The 22,285-nt window shown below is 36.2% G+C and overlaps 1 protein-coding gene across 3 annotated transcripts in view; it reads left to right on the top strand.

Annotated features, from left to right (window-relative positions):
* Positions 1 to 22,285, top strand: part of LOC150102462 (GRIP and coiled-coil domain-containing protein 1-like) — a 156,025-nt gene that overhangs the window by 36,400 nt on the left and 97,340 nt on the right. For all 3 annotated transcript variants that reach the window (XM_090398972.1, XM_090398971.1, XM_090398973.1), the window contains one exon: positions 11,093 to 11,295. In XM_090398972.1, the coding sequence (XP_090255098.1) occupies positions 11,093 to 11,295 (203 nt within the window). The remainder of the gene's footprint in view (positions 1 to 11,092; positions 11,296 to 22,285) is intronic.

Here is a 22,285-nt window from a genome sequence, read left to right as displayed (position 1 = left end):
TTTGGTTATTTAAAATTCTTTTATATTCACGGAGCAAGGCTTCCTGTCGTCGCAGTTCTGGAGGAGCAATATGGCTCAAAGTGGGGAGCCATTGTAAGGGTGTACTCCTAATGCAACCTGTTATTAAACGCAGAGTGGAATTAAGTTGAGTATCTAGTTTATTGACATGGTAACTATTGAGCCAGACAGGAGCACCATACTCTGCTGCACTGTAAACTAGACCAATTGCAGTGCACCGCAGAGTTGTGGCACTTGAGCCCCATATAGCACCACAAAGCTTCTGAACTATGTTATTTCTGGTGCGAACTTTAGCAGCGATATTAATCATATGCTGTTTATATGTCAGAGTTCTATCCAGAGTTATTCTCAGATATTTAGGTGTCGGATTAAACGAAATTAATGTTCCACCAGCATATATCTCTGGTTTTTGATTTACAAGACTATTGTTCAGGTGAAAGCAAGAACATTCGGTTTTACCAGAATTTGGTGTTAATCTCCATTTTTTATTTATAAAAATGCCATAAAGCCGACAGATCATTTGTCAATATTTCTTCAGTTCTTTTGATAGACTTGTCACTGAAGCTAGATCATCTGCATAAGCAAACTTCCTGCTGGCTGTTTCAGGAATATCTGCAATGTAAAGGCTAAAAAGCAGTGGTGCGAGCACTGAGCCAATTCTTAAGCACTCTCTGTTTACTGATGCTTCCTCTGGTGACTACCCTGAAATATCGATCACACAGTAAGTTGTTTAGGAGATGATCCAATATTTTACATGGGATGACCTTAAGAAATTTATACATGAGTCACTCCCTCCAAACAGTATCATAAGCCACTGTTAAGTCAATAAAGACTGCAGTAGTCTTCAGGCATCGTTGAAATCCTGCTTCGGTGTAGGTTATTAAGCTGAGAATTTGATCTGTGCAGCTGCGATCTCTTCTGAACCCTGCTTGTCCTATTGGGACACGTTCCAAAATTTTATCACTGATCCTGTTCAATATTAGTCTCTCCAACAATTTGTAGGTTGCACTTAAAAGTGCTATGGGCGATAGCTTTCTGTTCTGTCTGCTGGCTTACCTGGTTTTAACACAGCAATGATTTTGGTCCTTTTAAATTCTTTAGGAATGCAGCCACTTTCAAGTATATCGTTAAAGAACTTAGCAAGTCACGATCTTGAATAAGGTCCACAGTGCATCAGGAATTCATTATGAGCATTGTCAAATCCAGGGGCCTTCCCCATTTTGATATTTTGAAGCGCCATGGATATTTCCTCACAGGAAAAAGGCAAAGAGAATTGTTGATTCTTTTGAGTTACAGACTTCATAGCCTTTAGTTTGCATTTTACCTCTTTAGTATGTTCTTTATCTATCAGAGCTCTAGAAAGTGAAACAATATGAGCAGCTATCTGATTCGGATCAACAAGAGGAATTTTCTTTGGTACAGAGGGGCTTGAACCAAGCTTTTTAAGTAGCCACCAGTCTTTTCTACTAGAGTGTTTGAAATCTATGTTTTCAGTTATTTGAATCCACTTTTAATACAAGCAGTGTTGAGACTATGGAGCAGTTCTTCTCCTGTCTCAGGATCCTTACTTTCAAGGAATTCCCGATACAGGGATTCGCTTTCATTGGTGCATCCAGGCACATATTCTTTGCAGTAGCCTCGAGGAATGTGTATGTTTGCCAACGCTATAACTACTCCAGTGAACCGTGTATAGTTTTTGTAAGTTGGGGGAATTATTCTGAGGTGTGCGTCTATATCTGCAGTGAAGTTTTCCCAGTCAGCTTTTTGGAAATTCCATCTTGGTCTAGGAAATGATGTTATCACTGGAATTTGGGCTCCTAATTCCATAAAGATGGGACAGTGCTGGCTATTTGGAAAAACCTCAAGAATATGTCTGAAAGTCTGTAGAGGCTGATTTTCACTATCAGTGGAGACGAATGCCAAATATGGATTATATTTCTTATTCCAGGCTCTTGATTTAAAGGTGCCTTTTTCCTTGGCATCAAAAACCAAGTGAAGATGGTGTTGATCTGCCCATTCAGCTAATATTTCCCCGTTTTGATCATTCCAATCATATTTCCAAGAAGTATGATGACTGTTGAAGTCCCCAGAGTATACCGTTGGGTGGGAGTATATCTGTAGAACATCATTTGGCCAAACAGTTGCAGGTGGTTTATATACATTCACAATCGTAATGTCTGCTATTTTAACAATGATCTTGTGGATTTTGTCATCAGTTGAAGAAGATGTTAGCACAACATTCTCAATACCATTTCGGATATATGTTATGTTGCATAGCTACGACTGTAAGTAATCCCGAGAATGTCGTAGCCAGGGATTATTGCTCTAAATTTAACTTGATCTTCAGTTTCGATATGCGATTCTTGAATGAGAAGTAGATCGACATTTTTTTCTCATAGAAGTTTAGAAAGACATTGACATTTTGATGCGATAATACCCTCAACATTTAACTGGAAGATATGGATATTATGTCCGATATTCCTTATCAACTGGTTCGAACAAGAACCGTTGTGAAAGTTTGGGTTTCCATGTGTATGTCAGGAGATTGCACAATGGTCTGGCCGCCAGTCGCTCTAGCTCTTTAGCATGACCCAGGGTGCACCACGAGGAGGCGAGCTAGAATTGCATCCCATTAATGTTCCAATTAGATCATGTTACATGCCAAACTACAAAGCTGGAAATTATGATAAACCCAGGAGAATACTATCTTTAGTCTAATAATCTCAGTTACTGGATCAGAAAGATATCACAATGCAAGGGAAGCTTTGAAAAGATACTTAAATAAGGCAGTATCTGAAGTGTTCCTAGAGTTTGAAGAACAAATAGGATGGGAGTGAAATGGATGTGCAACCTTACTAAGCAAGGGATCTATACGAGAGTGGTCTGAAAAGTTCTCAGCATCAACAATAGATGGCAGCACTATCGGCATGACTTTTTTTTTTTTTCTTAAGTTGGTACATCTGTCATAAGCATCTATGTGAAATTGCAAGTCATTCTATCAAGTAGTTTGTTTTATACAGCTGTCTGAAGCAAAAGTGTTGTCTGTATCCCTTGAAATGGATAAAATTGAGTATTGTGCAGTTATAAAATTCTTTGTAAATGAAGGTTTCACGGCAAAAGAAATTCATTCGAAGTTCATAAAAGTTTATGGGCACTCTTCTCCATCATTTTCGACAATTAAGAAATGGGCTGTTGAGTTTAAACGTGGCCATACTAGCCTTGAAGATGATCCATGAGAAGGACATTCAAAAAGTGTAACAACATCAGAAATCATTGATCAAGTGCACGATATGGTATTGGATGACCGGCGAGTCAAAGTGCACAAAATTGCTGAGACTATAGGCATTTCAAAAGAATGTGTAGGATATATTTTGCATGAAGAATTGCAAATGAAAAAGCTTTGTGCATGATAGGTGCCAGGCTTGCTCACAGCAGACCAAAACACACTCGCATGAAAATCTCTGAACAGTGCTTACAACGTTTTAACAAGAATAAAACTGATTTTGTGCATTGATTTATTACTATGGATGAGATTATATATTTAGTTTAATCCTTTATCCAAGTGTAAACAAACAAAGTTTGTACCTGAAGTGTCTTCAGGACTGGAGCAACTCGTGGCGAAAGTGGATGACTAAGATCTCATCACTTTCCTTAGTATCCCATAATGCAAAGCACATCTCCTTGCAGACATGTATAATGCTATGCATTATGGGAAGGGTCACTACCCAGACCGGTTTCGACCTTTATTGAGGTCTCTTCAGTGGTAGCCAGATCCAGAGGTGATACCAAGGTCGAAGCAATGCAGAACTCATATTTCCATATGCCAGTTGCCAAAAGGTGTCACACCTTATTATTAAATTACTTTGGATTAGAGAATGATGTTGATAGTTTTTTCCCCTTGTTTAGACTATAAATTATATATTTAGTTCAATCCTTTATGCAAGTGTAAGCAAACAAAGTTTGTGCCTGAAGTGTCTTCAGAACTGGGGCAACTCGTGGCAAAGGTGGACTAAGTTCTCATCACTTCCCTTAGTATCCCATAATACAAAGCACATCTCCTTGCAGACACGTATAATGTTATGCATTATGGGAAGAGTCATACTCCCTTCTGGTTCCCACCGAAGAGACCTCAATAAAGGTCGAAACTGGTCTGGATAGTGACCCTTTGACTTGGATAAGTGGTTGGCTGATGGATAGGTGTTAGAAAACGGTATACGGTGGGTGCAAATGTACCAGATTTAAGGGATACAGGTGTTCCCAGGAATCAGTCCTTGGACCATTGTTGTTCGCTATTGATGCAAAGATAGACAAGGCAGTCAGGAATGTATACAGTGCTTACAGAATTATTTGAATAGCCTAGAAAGATGGACAAATGATAATGGATGTCAATTCAATGTTAGTAAATTTAAAGTTATTATTATTATTATGGGCTAATCCATGGAATCCTAGACCTATCAAGGGAGGCCTTAAACATCATATCAAGCACTATTCAATATTTGCACACTATCTGTTATACTTTGCTTTGAACTCATTCACAGTCATGGCACCCATAACAGACTCTGGCAACCTATTCAACTCATTTGCTGCTGTCCAAGCAAAAACCTAGTTCTAACACTCTTAATCAGTTTTTTCCAAGGATGGCAGATGGTTCTCTCATCACTAGACCTGTTCTGAAAAATTTCTTCTGAATTAATATTGTAAAAAACAACCTTTCATTAATTTGCATGTCTTAATCATATCGCCCCTTTTCTGCTTATCAACCAGTTTCTGTAACTCACAAATCTTCAACCTGCTTCATGAGGTTCATTCCATAGACCTGCTACCATCTTGGTCACTTGCTCTGGATCCTCTCCACCTCTTCCTCATCACCAAGAAACCCAGGTGACCAGATCTGCATGCAGTAGTCAAGATGGGGGCCTTATCAAGGCTCGATAAAGAGGAAGAATAACCTGTTTGTCTCTGCTATTCAAATTATTCTTTAGTAACCAAGTAATCTGATGAGCTGCTTTAGCCACTTTTGCTATGTGCCCTGTAAAATTTAACTCCCTATCCACTAACACTCCCTAAATCTCAGTCTTCATCAATTTCCTGGAAATTGATGAAGATTGAGATTTAGTCTTCATCTCCATCGAGTTCCATCAATGTGGTATAGAGTTGGTAATTTTTTTTATCCCAAAATGCATAACCTTACACTTTGCCACATTAAACTGATATCCGTTCTCCTTTGCCCAGACTGCCAATCTATCTGAATCATCCTGCAAAATATTAACATATCTGTATTGCTCTACCCAACTTTGCAAACAACTGAACAGTTCCTCTAAGATCCTTTCCTATATCATCATGAAATTCCTGACATGTACCCTCAAATGGGTGTATACAGGATATGATAGTACTACATGAAAAATTTATATCATTACTAACTTCCTATCTACAATTTTACTTCAAATCAGTCTGTTACTTGTTAAGACTCCAACATTATCAGATCTTATATTTTTATCGTCTAAGGCACTTTGTACTGTATCAATCCACCTATACCTTGGTCTTCCTCTGGGTCGTTTTCCTGCCAACCTGGCAGAACACTTGTTTTGTTAATCTTTCCTCGCCCATTCTGTTTAAGTGACCATTTCACCTGAAATTAGCTCTGCTGATGCATTCCCGGATGCTGACAATGTCAAGTATTTCCTAATATCCTCGTTTTTAATATGATATTGCCATTGATGCCATCTGTTCACACCTATAATCTTTCTCAGGACTCTCATATCTGCGGTCCCTAGTCTTTGCTCGAGTGTTTTACTTGTGTCCCAGCTCTCAGATCCATAAGTTAAAACTGGTTTGAACACTGTTTGTATACAGCTAATTTAGTGTTCCAACTAATTTCTCTCTTATTCCATATGAATTGATTCAGTTGACTTCCTACCATACCAGCTTTGTTGATTCTGTTGTCTATTTCCATATTTAATTTACCATCTTCACTAAAAATCATGCCTAAGTAGTTGAAATGTTTTACTTGTTCCACAGGTTCACCATTCACAACGCAGTTGATATTTTTAATGATTCTACCTATTTTCATTGTCTTTGTCTTTTTATTGCTGACCTTCATACCATATCTATTACAACAGTTATTCAATTTAGTCAGGGAATCTTGCAAACTTGTAGCGGATTTATTTAGAAGTATAACATCGTCTGTATAAAACAAAGAGCTGACATTAACATCTCCAATTCTGATGTCACGTTTAATACCACTTTCCTCCATAATGTGATCCATATAGATAATGAATAACAGAGGGGGTAAATTACATCCTTGTCTCACACCAGATTTAACATTAAACCATCTTCCTGTACTTCCTTTAATTCTAACTGCTGACTTACAACTCAAATAAAGACTAAGTATTGCTTGATATAATGTCCCATTGACACTATATATTTAAATAAAGTGAAGATCTGATCCTGACATCTATTTGGCATGAATCCAGCATGTTCTTCACTAAGCTTTTCTTCCACAATTCTTCTCAACCGTTTCTCAAGTATACTTGCATAGATCTTGCATAGATCAGTAGGGAAATACCTCTGTAATTCTCACATTCAGTTTTATTTCCCTTTTTATATATGGGTACTATGAGAGCTCTACTCCAATCATCAGGAATTTGTCGCCCTGTCCAGGCCTTTTGAACTATGCAGTGCAGCCACTGTAAGACTTTTATACCACCATACTTCAGCATTTCTGGTCTAATATCATCTACTCCTGCTGCCTTTCCACATTTCAAGCCTTTGATGGCTTTTTCTACTTCAAGTATGAATGTGTATTCCTGACTGTATGCCTGTTGAGTATTTTTTACAACTGTGCTATCACTGCTTGTTTCAATTTTTCGAAGTAATTACTCCATACTTACAGGATACCTTTTTCTTCTGTTTTTATGTCACCTTTATCATCTCTAATTCCTTTTACAGCACTCTTTCCTCCATTTCTAAGCTTCTTCAACAACCTCCAGAATATTTTGCCACTTTCTTGATATTTATTTTCTATATTCTTGCCAAAGTCCTCCCATGCCTTTTGTTTAGCTAGTTTTACACAGTGTTTAGCATTCTTGCATTTGTTTCTGTATTCTCTAAGAGCAAAAACTGACTTATTTGCCAGGAACTTTTGATATGCTTTCTTCTTTTCCTTCACTGCCTCTTTAACTTCCTGTGTCCACCATGGAGTTCTGATTTTTCTATTCTTGCAGACAACCTCACCACATGCCTCTCTAGCTGAATCAATCAGGGTTTTTTTCAACGCTTGCTACTGATTCTCTAAGGTTTGGTTACTGTTCTCAAACTCTTTCCTTTTTTCTTCAATAATCTCTGTGTATTTTAGTCTACAGTTCACATCTGAGAGCTGCTCAACTTTTATTCGCTTGAAAACTTTCTTACATGTTCTTCTTTTGAATATGAAATTCAGTTTTATCCTGCTCAAGACTAAATAGTGATCACTTCCAATTTCAAATCCTCTGTACACTCTGATGTTTTGCATCAGGGAGAAAACATTACTATCAACAATAACATAGTCAATGAGACGTTTCTTATTCCTTGTCTCTTCTCTCCATGTGAATTTGTGCACATTTTTATGTTGGTGTTAGTAATAACCAGTCCATGTCCTGAGCAGAAATCCAACAGATATTTCCCATTATTATTAGCTTTGTTCTTTTCTCCAAATTTTCTCAAAATATTTTTGTTTGTCTGACAATCATTTCCTATTCTGCTATTTAGATCTTCAAGAAGGACCAACTTTTCCTTTTTTATTGTGTCAGTTGCTTTCTCTAAAGCCTGAAAAAATTCCTCCACTTCTACCTTAGTAGAATCTTCTGTGGGACCATAGGCACAAATAAGTCTCATTTTGTCCAATTCCCCATTCTGATTTTTGGCCACAACACTCTACTTGACACTGCCTGCCATTCAAGAAGATTGCCTCGTATTTTGTGTTGAATACTATGGCTACTTCTTTTCCTTGATTGTCATTGGCTGAATATAACACTTTGTATTTATTGCTCAGAAAGATCTCACCAGTTTTTGTCTTTTTTGTTTCAGTCACCCCTGTTATGCCGATCTGGTACTTATCTAATTCCTCAGCTAGCTCCATTTCTTTGCCATTCAGGCTTCTTATGTTGATAGTACCGATCTTTAACTCTGGTGATGTTGAGTTAAAGGACCTTGTTTATCCAGACGACGCCCCATCGGGAATGAAATTTTGTCATGTTGTACTATCATTTTGTATATTGGTTTAAGCCAATAAAAACACAATTTGGTCAGCTAAATCCCAAATTGCCAGCCCATCCTCGTTCGTTCAGTATGCAGGTAGATACCCAACATAGTGCACCACGAGAAGGTGAGGATTGGACATTAGGTCAGAAGCCCTGGTCGGTTCTTCGCATTCCTTTAAAGGCTATGTGGAGGTCTCCTCTCAGTTATACAGCTTTGACCCTTAAGCACCCCTATATAATTATATCTTATTTTCTATATCATTAATGTACAAATTAAACAGTGGTGGCCAAAGAATAGATTGCTATGGGCATGCCACTAGTCACATGCCTTCTTCTGGACTCTACTCTTGAATAAACTACTCTTTGATATCTCTCCATCAACCGTCCTCTTATCCATCCCCATATACTGCATGTTACTGATTAGAATTCCATGTGCTATCCTGTCAAAAGCTTTTGCAAAGTCTAGCAGTATCACTGTAAACCATTTTAAATATTACCTTTATCCAACTCAGCTCTCATTGTATTATAAAATGTAAGCAAGTTACTGGGGCATGACCTACCCTTCACAAAACCATGTTGCTCCCCATACAGTATCCCACTTCGTTCTATCCATTGCTATATTTTGTTCTTGACCAACTTCTTTAGTACCTTGACAGTAACTCCTGATATACTGATCAGTCAGTAATTTGCTACCTCAGTCTTGGGGCCTCTTCTTTATACATTGGAATTATTTTCCCCTGTTTTCACCCCTTGCTACTAACCAAGAGCTGAAACTTAGATTAAATAATGTAGTCAAAAACACTGACAATTCCCTAGCACTTTGATGTAAAACTTGAGCTGGTATACCATCTAATCCCATAGCCGTATTCACATCAAGGTTCTCTAATATGCTATGTACCTCCAATTCACATTTACTTGTTTCCATATAACCCTTTGTTTCTTTCGTTACTGCAATATCTCGGATGACATATTCTTTCAAAGTGTTCACTTAGCAATTCTACTATTCTGCTTGATTCAGTTACCTCCATACCATTGCCATTCATTAAAATCATTCTGCCATAAACAATCTTCCATTTACTTCTAACATACCAAAAGAACTCTTTGGGATTATCTTTAGACTACACTGCTAATTTCCTTTCATACTCTGCTTTTTTTTTTGTCTTTCTTATCACATTGGTTGATTACCCTTCTCACCTGTGCTTTGTGCTGATCATCTTTCTCCTTGAATTCCCTCCACTTTTTTTTTTTTCCCCGGCTCCTGCTTGATGATGATATTCATTCATTTAACTCCCATTTGATTTACTCTCCTTACTCAGTCTGCCATTACTTCATTCCTATAAACTATTCATTATAAAGAAGATGGAAAGGTTATAGGGGGACATCTGTGAAAGTTAATTTTGGGTGTGGCTAAGAAAGGGGTGAGAGCTAAATTTTTCTCTCACAGAGTGATGAGCAAGTGGAACAGTTTGCCTCTTCAAGTAGTGAGTGCATATAGTGTGAATGAGTTTAAGTGAAGGTAACCCTCGTATAATGTGGATGTTAGGTGCCATAGAAATGCTACATTATATAAATCGCATTGTGTGAGACTCAGATCACATAGAAAAAGTAGGGTTAGGTTCTAAAATCGTTTTTTTTTTAAGTTATATAAACAGTGACATATCCAACAAAAAAAATATTTTAATTTAATTCAGGTAATTCATGTAAGCTAAGAAAACATATAAACTATGAAACAAATACATAGTATAAAATTATAAAAAATTATTAATTGTATGTAAACTTCATTGCATATAATGCATAAATGTTTTAGGCAAAATAAAATAAAGTGTATATTTTAATCGTGATCACTCTCTTCAAAACTAACATTTCGTGCATGTTCTTTATTTACGACTGGCCAAATACATTGTCATCATTTGAAATCTCTTGGACATCATTTGTATAATTCTCATTGCATACTTAAACTGATTTAGTTATCAAGACGTCAGTAATAAGACCTTGCTTACCACTATGCTGCAATTTTTTATTAAGTTCATAGCACGGAGCTAAACAAATATCCAATTGTCTTGGGAATTTTCCAGAGCGCTCCATTGAGAGATCATTATCCATAAGATATTTTTCTTGCTAAGTTCAATCCTTCTGCTAATTTCGTTAAGCTGAATTCTTTAACGGATTCATCGCAATCAGAATCTTTGGCAGAACTTTCCCCGCCATTTGGTTCAACGTCATCTATTAATTGTACTAGTTCCTCCTCATTTAAATCTATTTACCATCAATTAATTCACTAATTTCATTTTCAACCATATCGCCACTATAAAAATAAAATTTTTTTACATGAAAAAAAAAGCATCACATATTATATGTAACTCATCAAAAAATAAAGTACTCAGCTTGAGATTAACGCACTTATGATTTTTAATGCGCTTTCCTGGCAGAAAACAATTTTCAACAAAGACAATTTTCAACAATAAATACTTTATATGGTAAACAATTGACATACATGTATGCTAAACGGTATTTCCCCTAATATAAATTTGCTACTTATAACTACATGCACGATACAGGCAGATCCAAATTTAATGAAGATAAAATTTTATTTTTAAGTCGCGCGTTGAAAAATATATAAAAAGATAAAGCGTTACTACAGTTTGTAGACCGCGTTATATCGAAACCGTGTTGTATAAGTACCTCGTTATACGAGGTACTTATACAAAATATATATATATATATATATATATATATCTTAAAATTTCGTGTGAATGATCTACTGCTTTCCTCAGTGAGTTCCTTGACTTCCTGGAGGTCTCTTATAATAATAACTTATGTACTGCTTTACCCTTTAGATGTTGTTAGAGCTTATAGAGGACTTCTGAAAGAAAAAGAAGCCCTAGAAGAAAGTTTGAAAGTGTTAAGCTTAGGCAGGCCTTCCAGCACTATTGCTGATACAGCTGTTCCTTTAGAAGAAAGTAAAATCTCTTTATGTAATACTGAAGAGGAAGATGATGAAAATCAAACTCAAGATGATTTACATACAGACTCTTTGAGTGTAAGATTGCATTACTCATTTTCATTATATTCATTTCCATTATATTGAATTTTTGTTAATAGAAAAATGATTGAGAAAAATGAAAAGAAAAATTATTTCAGTGCTTTTCTAACTTAAATTTTATAATGATATATAATATAGTTGATAGCAACTAAATTTATGTTAGAAAATAATTCTAAGAAGAAAAAAAATGATGCGTTTATAATTATTATACTTAATGACAAAAGAAAAAAAAAACATGAGAAATATCCCTTTGGGTTGGTGTACTGTAAATAAAAGCAATGCTGAAACAACTTATAGTATAAGTGACTTCTGCTTCACATACTGTCATGATGCTGTCATTTTCAGAAGCCTTCTGAAAGTAATAACTTTTTTAGCACTTTGGCATTTTCTAAATATAATGTGTAAATAAATATTGGGGGTTATCCAAATTACCAAAATAGCTTTGCTTTTTTAATTGAATGTTAGCATAAATAAATGGTCTTTATGTGGGCTGAAATATCCTGCTCTGGAGTTCCATATTTGGTACTTTTTCAGAGCAGGATTTTTCAGATTCAACTTAGCCCCACCTAGAGTATTAATATTATGCACTATAGATTGACAGCCTTTTGTAAATGTAATTTATGTTTTTAAAAAAATGCCATTTAGCTAAGTGAAAATAATCGTGATCCATGTAAAATCAGCAGATTTTACATGAACCACTGAATGGACTTGAACACTGTACAAGGTCTTCTTGAGGCTATTTTGATTTATCATCATCATCAAATTCCTGCCATGTACCCTCAAGGGGGGTACAGGATATAATAGTACCACATGAAAAAATTACATCATTACTAACTTCCTATCTACAATTTTCCTCCAAATCAGTCTGTTACTTGTCAAGACTCCAACATTACCAGATCTTATATTTCTATCATCTAAGGCACTTTGTACCGTATCAATCCATCTGTATCTTGGTCTTCCTCTGGGTCGTTTTCCTGCCAACCTGGCAAAGAACACTTGTTTTGCTAATCTTTCCTCTCCCATTCTATTTAAGTGACCATACCATCTGAGATTAGCTCTGCTAACGCATTCCTGAATGCTGACAATGTCAAATTCTTTCCTAATATCCTCGTTTTTAATATGATATTGCCATTGATGCCATCTGTTCACGCCTCTAATCTTTCTCAGGACTCTCATATCTGCAGTCTCTAGTCTTTGGTCAAGTGTTTTACTTCTGACCCAGCTCTCAGATCCATAAGTTAAAACTGGTTTGAACACTGTCTTGTATACAGCTAATTTAGTGTTCCAACTAATTTCTCTCTTATTCCATATGAATTGATTCAATTGACTTCCTATAATACCAGCTTTGCTGATTCTGTTGTCTATTTCTATATTTAATTTACCATCTTCAGTAAAAATCGTGCCTAAGTAGTTGAAATGTTTTACTTGTTCCACAGGTTCACCATTCACAACACAGCTGACATTTTCAATGATTCTGCCTATTTTCATTGTCTTTGTCTTTTTAATGCTGACCTTCATACCATATCTATTACAACAGTTATTCAATTTAGTCAGAGAATCGTGCAAACTTGTAGCGGATTTATTTAGAAGTATAACATCGTCTGTATAAAGCAAAGAGCTGACATTAACATCTCCAATTTTGATATCATGTTTAATACCACTTTCTTTCATAATGTGATCCATATAGATAATGAATAACAGAGGGGATAATGTACATCCTTGTCTCACACCAGATTTAACATTAAACCATCTTCCTGTACTTCCTTCAATTCTAACTGCTGACTTACAACTCAAATAAAGACTAAGTATTGCTTGATATAATGCCCCATTGACACCATATAACTGTAGTGTATTGAATAGCTTCTCTCTTGGCACCTTGTGATATGCCTTTTCCAAATTGAGAAAACTCAAATAGAGATCTTTGTTATATTCCCATGATTTCTCGACTATTTGTCGTAAAGTGAAGATCTGATCCTGACAGCCTCTGTTTGTCCGGAATCCAGCTTGTTCTTCACCCAGCTTTTCTTCCACAATTCTTCTCAATCGTTTCTCAAGTATACTTGCATAGATCTTGCCAGGAACACTTACTAGGGAAACACCTCTGTAATTCTCACATTCAGTTTTATTTCCCGTTTTATATATGGGTACTATGAGAGCTCTACTCCAATCATCGGGAATTCATTGCTCTGTCCAAGCTTTCTGAACAATGTAGTGCAGCCACTGTAAGACTCTTATACCACCATACTTCAGCATTTCTGGTCTAATATCATCTACTCCTGCTGCCTTTCCACATTTTAAGCCTTCGATGGCTTTTTCTACTTCAAGTATGGATATGTATTCCTGACTGCATGCCTGGTCAGTGTTTTTTACCACTATGCTATCATCACTGCTTGTTTCATTTAGCAGTTTTACAAAGTAATTACTCCATACTTCAAGGATATCTTTTTCTTCTGTTTTCATGTCACCTTTATCATCTCTAACTCCTTTTACAGCACTCTTTCTTCCATTCCTAAGCTTCTTCAACAACTTCCAGAATATTTTGCCGCCTTCTTGATATTTATTTTCTATATTCTTGCCAAAGTCTAGTTTTACACAGTGTTTAGCATTCTTGCATTTGTCTCTGTATTCTCTAAGAGCACAAGCTGACTTATTTGCCAGGAACTTTTGATATGCTTTTTTCTTTTCTTTCACTGCCTGTTTAACTTCCTGTGTTAAATTAAAGAAAAATTAGAACTCCACCATGGAGTTCTAATTTTTCTATCCTTGCACACAAGTTCACCACATGCCTCTCTAGCTGAATCAATCAGGACTTTCTTCAAGACTTGTCACTGAATCTCCAAGGTTTGATTCCTGTTCTCAAACTCTTTCATTTTTTCTTCAATAATCTTTGTGTATTTTAGTCTACAGTTCACATCTGAGAACTGCTCAACTTTTATTCACTTTAAAACTTTCTTACATGTTATTCTTTTCAATGTGAAATTCAATTTTATCCTGCTCAAGACTAAATAGTGATCACTTCCAATTTCAAATCCTCTGTACAGTCTGGTGTCCTGCACCAGGGAGAAAACATCACTATCAACAATAACATAGTCAATGAGACTTTTCTTATTCCTTGTGTCTTCTCTCCATGTGAATTTGTGCACATTTTTATGTTGGTGTTAGTAATAACCAGTCCAAATAACCAAATATCCAACAGATATTTGCCATTATTATTAGCTTTGCTCTTTTCTCCAAATTTTCCTGAAATATTTTTGTGTCTCACAATCATTTCCTACTCTGCTAATTAGATCCCCAACAAGGACCAACTTTTCCTTTTTCATTGTGTCAGTTGCTTTTTCTAAAGCATCAAAAAATTCCTCCACTTCTACCTTAGTAGAACCTTCTGTGGGACCATAGGCACAAATAAGTCTCATTGTCTAGTTCCATATTCTCATATTTGCCCACATTACTCTACTTGAGACTGCCTGCCATTCAAGAAGATTAGCCTCTTATTTTGTGTTGAATACTATGGCTACTCCTTCTTTTCCTTGATTGTCATTGCCTGAATATAACATTTTGTATTTATTGCTCAGAAAGATCTCACCAGTTTTTGTCTATTTTGTTTCAGTCACCCCTATTATGTCGATCTGGTACTTATTTAATTCATCAGCTAGCTCCATTTCTTTGTCATTCAGGCTTGTTATGTTGATAGTACCTATCTTTAACTCTGGTGATGTTGAGTTGGGGTGTGTTTTCAGATTTGTTCCAGTAGCTGACTTTTCGCTGTTCGTCCTGGTTCCCTGGTGAAAACAACGGGGGCCTTGTTTAACCGGCCAACGCCCCATCCGGCATGAAATTTTGTCATGTTGTACCATCATTTTTTTAGTTTGGTTTAACCAATAAGAATACAATTTGGTCGGCTAAGTCCCAAATTGCCAGCCCATCCTCATTTGTTCAGTATCCAAGTAGATACCCAACAGGGTGCACCACGAGAAGGTGAGGATTGGACATTAGGTCAGAAGCCCTGGTCGGTTCTCCGCATTCCTTTAAAGGCTATGTGGAAGTCTCCTCTCAGTTATACAGCTTTGACCCTTAAGCACCCTCTTGATTTATTATTTTGATTTATTATAAGACAAAATTTTTGATAGCATGTGTTAAATTTTTTGAAAGGACAATCCATTACCAGATCCTTTATAATTTAATTATGTATGTTCATAATTTGCAAGCATGCAGCATATACATCCAAGGATATGCCTACCTAGTCCAGTTGGTAAAAGCTATATTTTCAGATCCTCTATTTCTCTCTCTCTTCAGGATATTTTTGACTGCATCAATCTACCTACATCTGCTCTCTCTCTCTCTCTCTCTCTCTCTTTCTCTGGGTCTTTTTCATGCCATTTGGGCACAAACACCTGTTATGCTAACCTTTCTTCTCCCATTCTATTTAAATGACCATACCACCTCAGATTAGCTCTGCTTACACATTATTGAATGCTAACAATACTATTTGATCAAATTTTAAATTTCTAATTTCCATTCTGTCCAGAATTCTCATCACTTGTTTATAAATTTTTGGACAGACAGGCAGATCAGTTTTTAAACGCATGTCAGAACATCAAGACCATATCCGCCTCATCAAACCGCATAAATCAGGCCTCGCTCAACATGGAGTTGAAAACCTAAACTACAAGATCCATTGAAAAAAGACAAAACTTCTACATAGATCTTCATATAAATATGAACGTAATCAACTCCTTTACTACATAGAGGCCTTCCAGTAAATCAGCAACTGCCAATATAGATTTCACCAATCTAGATATACTGATGATTTCTTAGCCTCATCATCCACCACTAGACGTGACAAGCTCTTGAAATGTCATCACTCTTGACATTTCAAGAGCTTTTGATTGTGTTTAAAATCAAGGCCTGCCTGCCTAGTAAATTTCTCATCCTTTTCATTATTCCACATTTTTGCTGATGACAGGAAAAAGTTATCAAGAAGGTCTATATGTGGAACTGAAAGGTGGGTAATAATCAGAGACTCCATAGTCACCTAGCATCAATACATTAGGTTGATGAATTGTGTAGAAAAGATGTTGAAAGTACATGGAAAATATTAAGGCAGTATCTAACACAAGCAATGCATACCAAAAGTTAAGTGAATAAATAGAGTAGGAGTAAGATGGATGAACAATGAAATCAAGCAAGTAGTGTTACAAAAGAAGTTGTTATGGAAGAAGTACAAAACAGTTTCCAGTGAATAGATGCATGAAGAATGTGAAGTGCAGGCCAGAAAAGTGACAAGCATGGTTAAAAAAGTAAAGGTAGAATATGAGAGGAGATTGGCCAGTCAGATAAAAGTTAATCCAAGGGATTTTTTTTGCTATGTGGTAATCAAGAGGAAAGATAATTATGGTAGGTTGATGCTGGTGGATAGTTATTGTAGCTGAGTAACCATAACAAATGATATAGTGGAATTATTTAATGAACACTTCATCAGTTTATATCATACTGGTGTGAATGATACTGTGCAACATGTAGAAGGGAGGCACGAATTAGGAGAATTAAAGGTGAAAGAATCAGAGGTATATCAAGTGTTTTTCAGATTAGATGTTAATAAGGCTGTGGGAATGGATGACATATCACCACATATTTCTAAAGAATGTGCGGAAGACTTAGCCATGACCTTGTCATGGGTATTTAATGAAAGTCTTGCAGTGGGAAGGTTCCTAAGGAGTGGAAAGAAGGCAAAACAATACCTCTCCACAAGCATGATTTGAGAGCAGGAGTTTCCAATTATAGACCAGTCTGTATACCTGCAGTTGTGATCAAAGTGTTGGAAAAATTGGTTAGAAATAAAATACAGGATTGGGTCGATGAACATAAGCTCTTTGATGGTCAGCATGGATTTGTGAAGGACAGGTCTTGTTTTAGCAATCTGCTTATGTTTTATGATAAGGTGACAAATGTGTTGGATAAGGGAGAATCATATACAGTGATATTTTTGGACTTTGCATAACCATTTGATAGATTACCACATGATAAGTTGGTGTACAAGCTGCAGGGGATAGGAATAGATAGTATATTGGTTAGATGGATCAGAGATTAGCTCTCTGAATTACCAGCAAGTTGTGTATGAATGGAGCCATGCCTCAGAAAAGGAAGGTGACCAGAGGCATTCCTCAGTGTTCTGTTCTGCCCCTACTGTTTAACTTGTTTGAAGTTTATTTTCCACTTGGTTAGACTATAATAAATTTGGTTTAATCCTTTATCCAAGCATAAGCAAACACAGTTTGCGCCTGAAGTATCTTCAGGACTGAGGCAACTCGTAGTAAAGGTGGACAAGCTCTCATCACTCCTTGTCTCAGTATCTCCCATAATGCAAAGCAATATACATTTCCTTGCAGACATGTATATTGCTATGCATTAATGGAAGGGCCACTACTCAGACCTCAATAAAGGTCGAAACTGGTCTGGGTGGTGGCCCTTCCCTTAATGCATAGCAATATACATGTCTGCAAGGAAATGTGCTTTGCATTATGGGAGATACTGAGACAAGGAGTGATGAGAGCTTGTCCACCTTTACTACGAGTTGCCTCAGTCCTGAAGATACTTCAGGTGCAAACTGTGTTTGCTTATGCTTGGATAAAGGATTAAACTAAATTTATTATTGTTTAATTTGTTTGTTAATGATATTTCATCTGGATTGACTTATGATTTTCAAATGTTTGCTGATGATGTAGAATTATCAGGAGTAGTGCTGATGTTAATTCTCTACAGGAAGATTTGAAGAGACTTTTAGTTTGGACAGATGTGTGGGATTGCAATTTTAATGTTAATAAATGCTAGATGTTACACTTTGGGAAATAGAGATTTATGGCTATGTACTGTATTGGTGAAGCTGTACTTCAGGAAGTGGATGAGATTCAGGATCTTGGAGTGATTTACAACATCGCGCATGTTGTAAAGACTGCACATCATATAGCTGCTATGATAAAAAGTACCTTGATATGTAGGAATATTTTGGTGCCTCTATATAAGGCATTGGCCATACTATACATATGGACTATCATGCTCAGATTTAGTCTGCTAGTTTTCATTGTGACATGAAAACACTAGAACTAGAAAGGGTCCAAAGATGAATAACCACAGTCATATCAGGACTCTGGAGTGTTGGTTATGAAGGGCGTTTGAGAGAATGTGGGTTGGGGGATAGGAGAAATAGAGGAGATATTATAGAGACCTTCCAGTTAGTTAAGAGATTCTATCAGATTAATACAGAAGAAATTATTATAAAAAGACTAGATGTTAAGATGGGAAGAACAAGAGGCCATCCCTGGAAATTTTATAAAGATGTGTTGAAGAAGGGTGTGAGAAGTAGATTTTTTACATGGAGAGTTGTTTGTGAGTGGAGTGCATTGCCTGAGTGTGTTGTGAGTGCAGGTAGTGTAAATAACTTCAAAGCTCATTATGATAGACATATTGCTGGTCGAGTGGCCTTCTCACAATGAGTCTTTTGACTTTGTGGAGGTTATCAAATAATAATAATAATAATAGTACACTCCTTTCATCCTATTCATCCTTCAGAACACACGCAATTTACAGACAAAAAATACTAGTTGTGGTGGAGGTGGGCAGTAGATGACGTTGATGGAGATGATTCATAGTAGAGGTTCAGTGTAGTGGTTGAGACAGTTGTAGGTGTCTTCCCGCGATGAGTCTTCGGATTCCTTGGAGGTGTCAGGGATAATAATAATAATTTGACAAACCATACAGTGCTTGGACATCTCAAGATCATCTGTAACAGTGTTGATACTGTTGAGAGAGAAGAGGAGAGCAAATTGACTCCCAGATAATCTCTCTTTCACAGAATTTCTTCAGCCTCTAGATGCACAGTTTCGACACTATCATTTTTACTGGTACTACTGTGGTCACTGCTCCACTGAACTGGAAACTGTCATTCCTCCACTTTCTGTTGAGCCTATTAAAACAAGAGCAGCAGCTTCTCATCTATTGTCAGTACAACTGCAAGCATGCTTTTCACATTCTGCTTTTATTCCATCTACTTCTGTCCTCTGGAACAGTTTTCCCCTCATGAATAACTACAACCTCCAACTTATCAAGAAAAAATGCCAATAAACTTCTGTTTTTTTCCCACACAGAATGAGACTGATATTCTATAAGTTGCTACCTCTTGTACATCAATTAATAGAAAGAAAGAAAATACTCTCCATATATTAAAATAGTTTTGAACAAGATCTTACTACTTGTTGCTTTTGTGCATTGGCTAATTTCTCTCTTATTCCATACAGATTTATTCACTGATTTCCTGCCATATCATATTTCTTATTTTATTGTCTATTTACATATTTTAATTGCCTTCTTCAATTGTATTTAAATAGCTGAATTATTTTACTTATTCTATAGATTCTCCATTGAGATTGCAGTTTAAATTTTCCATGTTCCATGTTTGTCGAGATATCTGTGTTGGAATGGAGCTGACCTGGAAACTGACCTACCATGGTGTGTCGATTGGTAGAGTGAAGGCAACCTCTTAGCAAACATCTGAAACACATTCCGTTGGTTTGAAACACTGTCCAGAGTCTGGATACAATGCTATGTGAGATTCTAAACTCTCTAGCAATATCAGTAATTCTGCAGCCTTCTTCAAGCTTTCCAATAATTCTTCCCTGCATGAAATCATCTAGACCAGTGGTTCTCAACCTTTTATGCTTCACATACTCCTTGGAAATGTGTATGTAACTGGCATGGTTAAGGAATTTTGTATTCATAAATTACATATATATCGATAAACACTTTAGAAACACATTCATTTAACTTCAGAGTAAACTGAAGACTAAAAATAACTTTAAGCACAGCAAATGAAATAAATCACAGCAAATATATATAGAGCAGTAAGAAGGCACATTCACTGAATAGATGTTTTGACTGGGCAATCAGCTGTTCAGGTAAGTTCTATAGGAGGATTGACAAACATGTATAGACATGAACTACATCGCCACACTTCGTCACTCAGTTCTCATCAGAAATCAGTCAGTATCAGCGTTGCCAGCTTACGACTTTGTTACTAGATCTAATGACTTTTAAGCTCTCACGATGTACCCCCCCCAAAAAAAAAACATTACCATGTACCCCCCCCCCAAGGAGTATGCATACCACAGGTTGAGAACTCCTAATTTAGATGATGTCTTTGAGACATTACATGACATCCAATTTTCCAACTTTATTCCTTCATGAAAAGAGCTGTGTTCAAACACAATTTGCTTAGTGCAAAATCAGTGACTCAAGACCAAATACAAAAATTACACATTTTATTGATATTTAATTTATATTTAACATATATTTAAAATAAAACATATAAAACATTAAATATACACATTTAATATAACAATATATACACTTCAAATAAATTTACAAAATTAACTGGATCCAAGGCCTTCTAAATAAACCTACACATCAGAGATCACCCATTCTCTGATTCATTCTATTACTGGTTTGTTTAACTTTTACTTAATGTTAAAATATACTTAATCACATCTACTAGACCAAACACCTTGTTTTCACAATAACAAAATGTTCTTAGTCAGTTTCTTTGTTAGGGCCTTTTTCTGAAAATATAAAATTCTCTTCTTCTTTGCTATAGGATCCTTTCTTATCACCCTTATGTACATCACAATATTATTCCTCCTGTCTTTGAAGTATAAATACAATAAAACCCCGAAGTTACGCGGTAGGTGGGACCAACAAAAAGCGTGTAAGTGGAATTCAGGTAACTTGGGGTATAAATTTGCATGTAAGTTATATATACAAACATACAAAATATTACTTAAATGGGACCAAATGTTTATAAAAACACCTATATTTTTTAAGAAATATAATCATAATTGTAGTTTTTCGTACATAAAAAAAGAAAGTTATTTCGATGTCGATGGTTTCATAAAATCTAATAGATTCATCTGATAGCATAATGTCTTTTTCTTGTCACACAAAATTTCTTCATAGCAAGCTAATGGTTTTTTTATTCCTTGCCTTGTGGCTACAATTCATCCCTCGTTAGAATCTATGTCCTCCAACATCTGTAAACCTTTCTTTTATGATTGTTCTTACTGTGGATTCCTGTAGATCGAACTTCTTTGCTAGCTCACAAATTTTCATTCCGCCTTCAAAATCCTTAATAATGTCGAGTTTTGTTTCCAAAGTCAATGTTTTTCTTTTCTTGCTAGCTGTAGAAGAATCGGACTTGCTTCTTTTGGATGACATTATTATTTTTTATGTGATAAAATTTTTATCAATAACATAACATTAAATAATCGCAAGGTTTGTAGACTATAAAAATCTTGTATGAATGGAGACTGCGTGAAACATGTCAGTGCTTGTTCACAGCATGTGCAACAGTGGCGAATGCGGCCGGCGCCTGAAAGATACGACTAGAGGCGTGAAGCAGGATGGGAATACATACATATAAGAAATCGCGTAACTCCGGATTTGTGTAAGTCGGGGTATGGCTGTACTCTGAATTAACTGAAGTATAAATATAGTGATACCTCGGCTGACGAGTGATCCTGCTAATGAATTTTTCGGCTAACGAAGATTTTTTTTGCTGTTTTTCAGACTCGGATAACGAATGTTTTAGTGGATGCGCACACTAACATAAAGCAGCAAACATGAACATTTGGAGGTAAATGAAGAAGATGTAGAAGAATTAGTTGAAGAACATTCAGAAGATCTTGAAGAATTGAAAAAGCAACTGAATCAGGAAAGAGACAAGGAAGATAAAGAGTGCTCATCAGAGGAGGAGGACAGCAATAAAAAGGGAAGAATGCCAACAGGTGACATTAAAAGAATGCTGCATTACTAGGAAGAGTTTCAGTCTTTGGCTACAAAGTGGCATCCCAATGAAGCTGAAATGAACAGACTTTGTGCCTTGTTTGAAGACAAGTGTCTGAATCACTTTAAAAACATTCTGAAAAAAAGAGAAGTTCAATCA

Source organism: Typopeltis vanoorti, chromosome 10 (assembly GCF_054136105.1).
Source record: "Typopeltis vanoorti isolate ZY-2024b chromosome 10, IOZ_Tvanoo_1.0, whole genome shotgun sequence".
Taxonomy (NCBI): Eukaryota; Metazoa; Arthropoda; class Arachnida; order Uropygi; family Thelyphonidae; genus Typopeltis; species Typopeltis vanoorti.
This window is presented reverse-complemented; position numbering and strand designations above follow the sequence as displayed.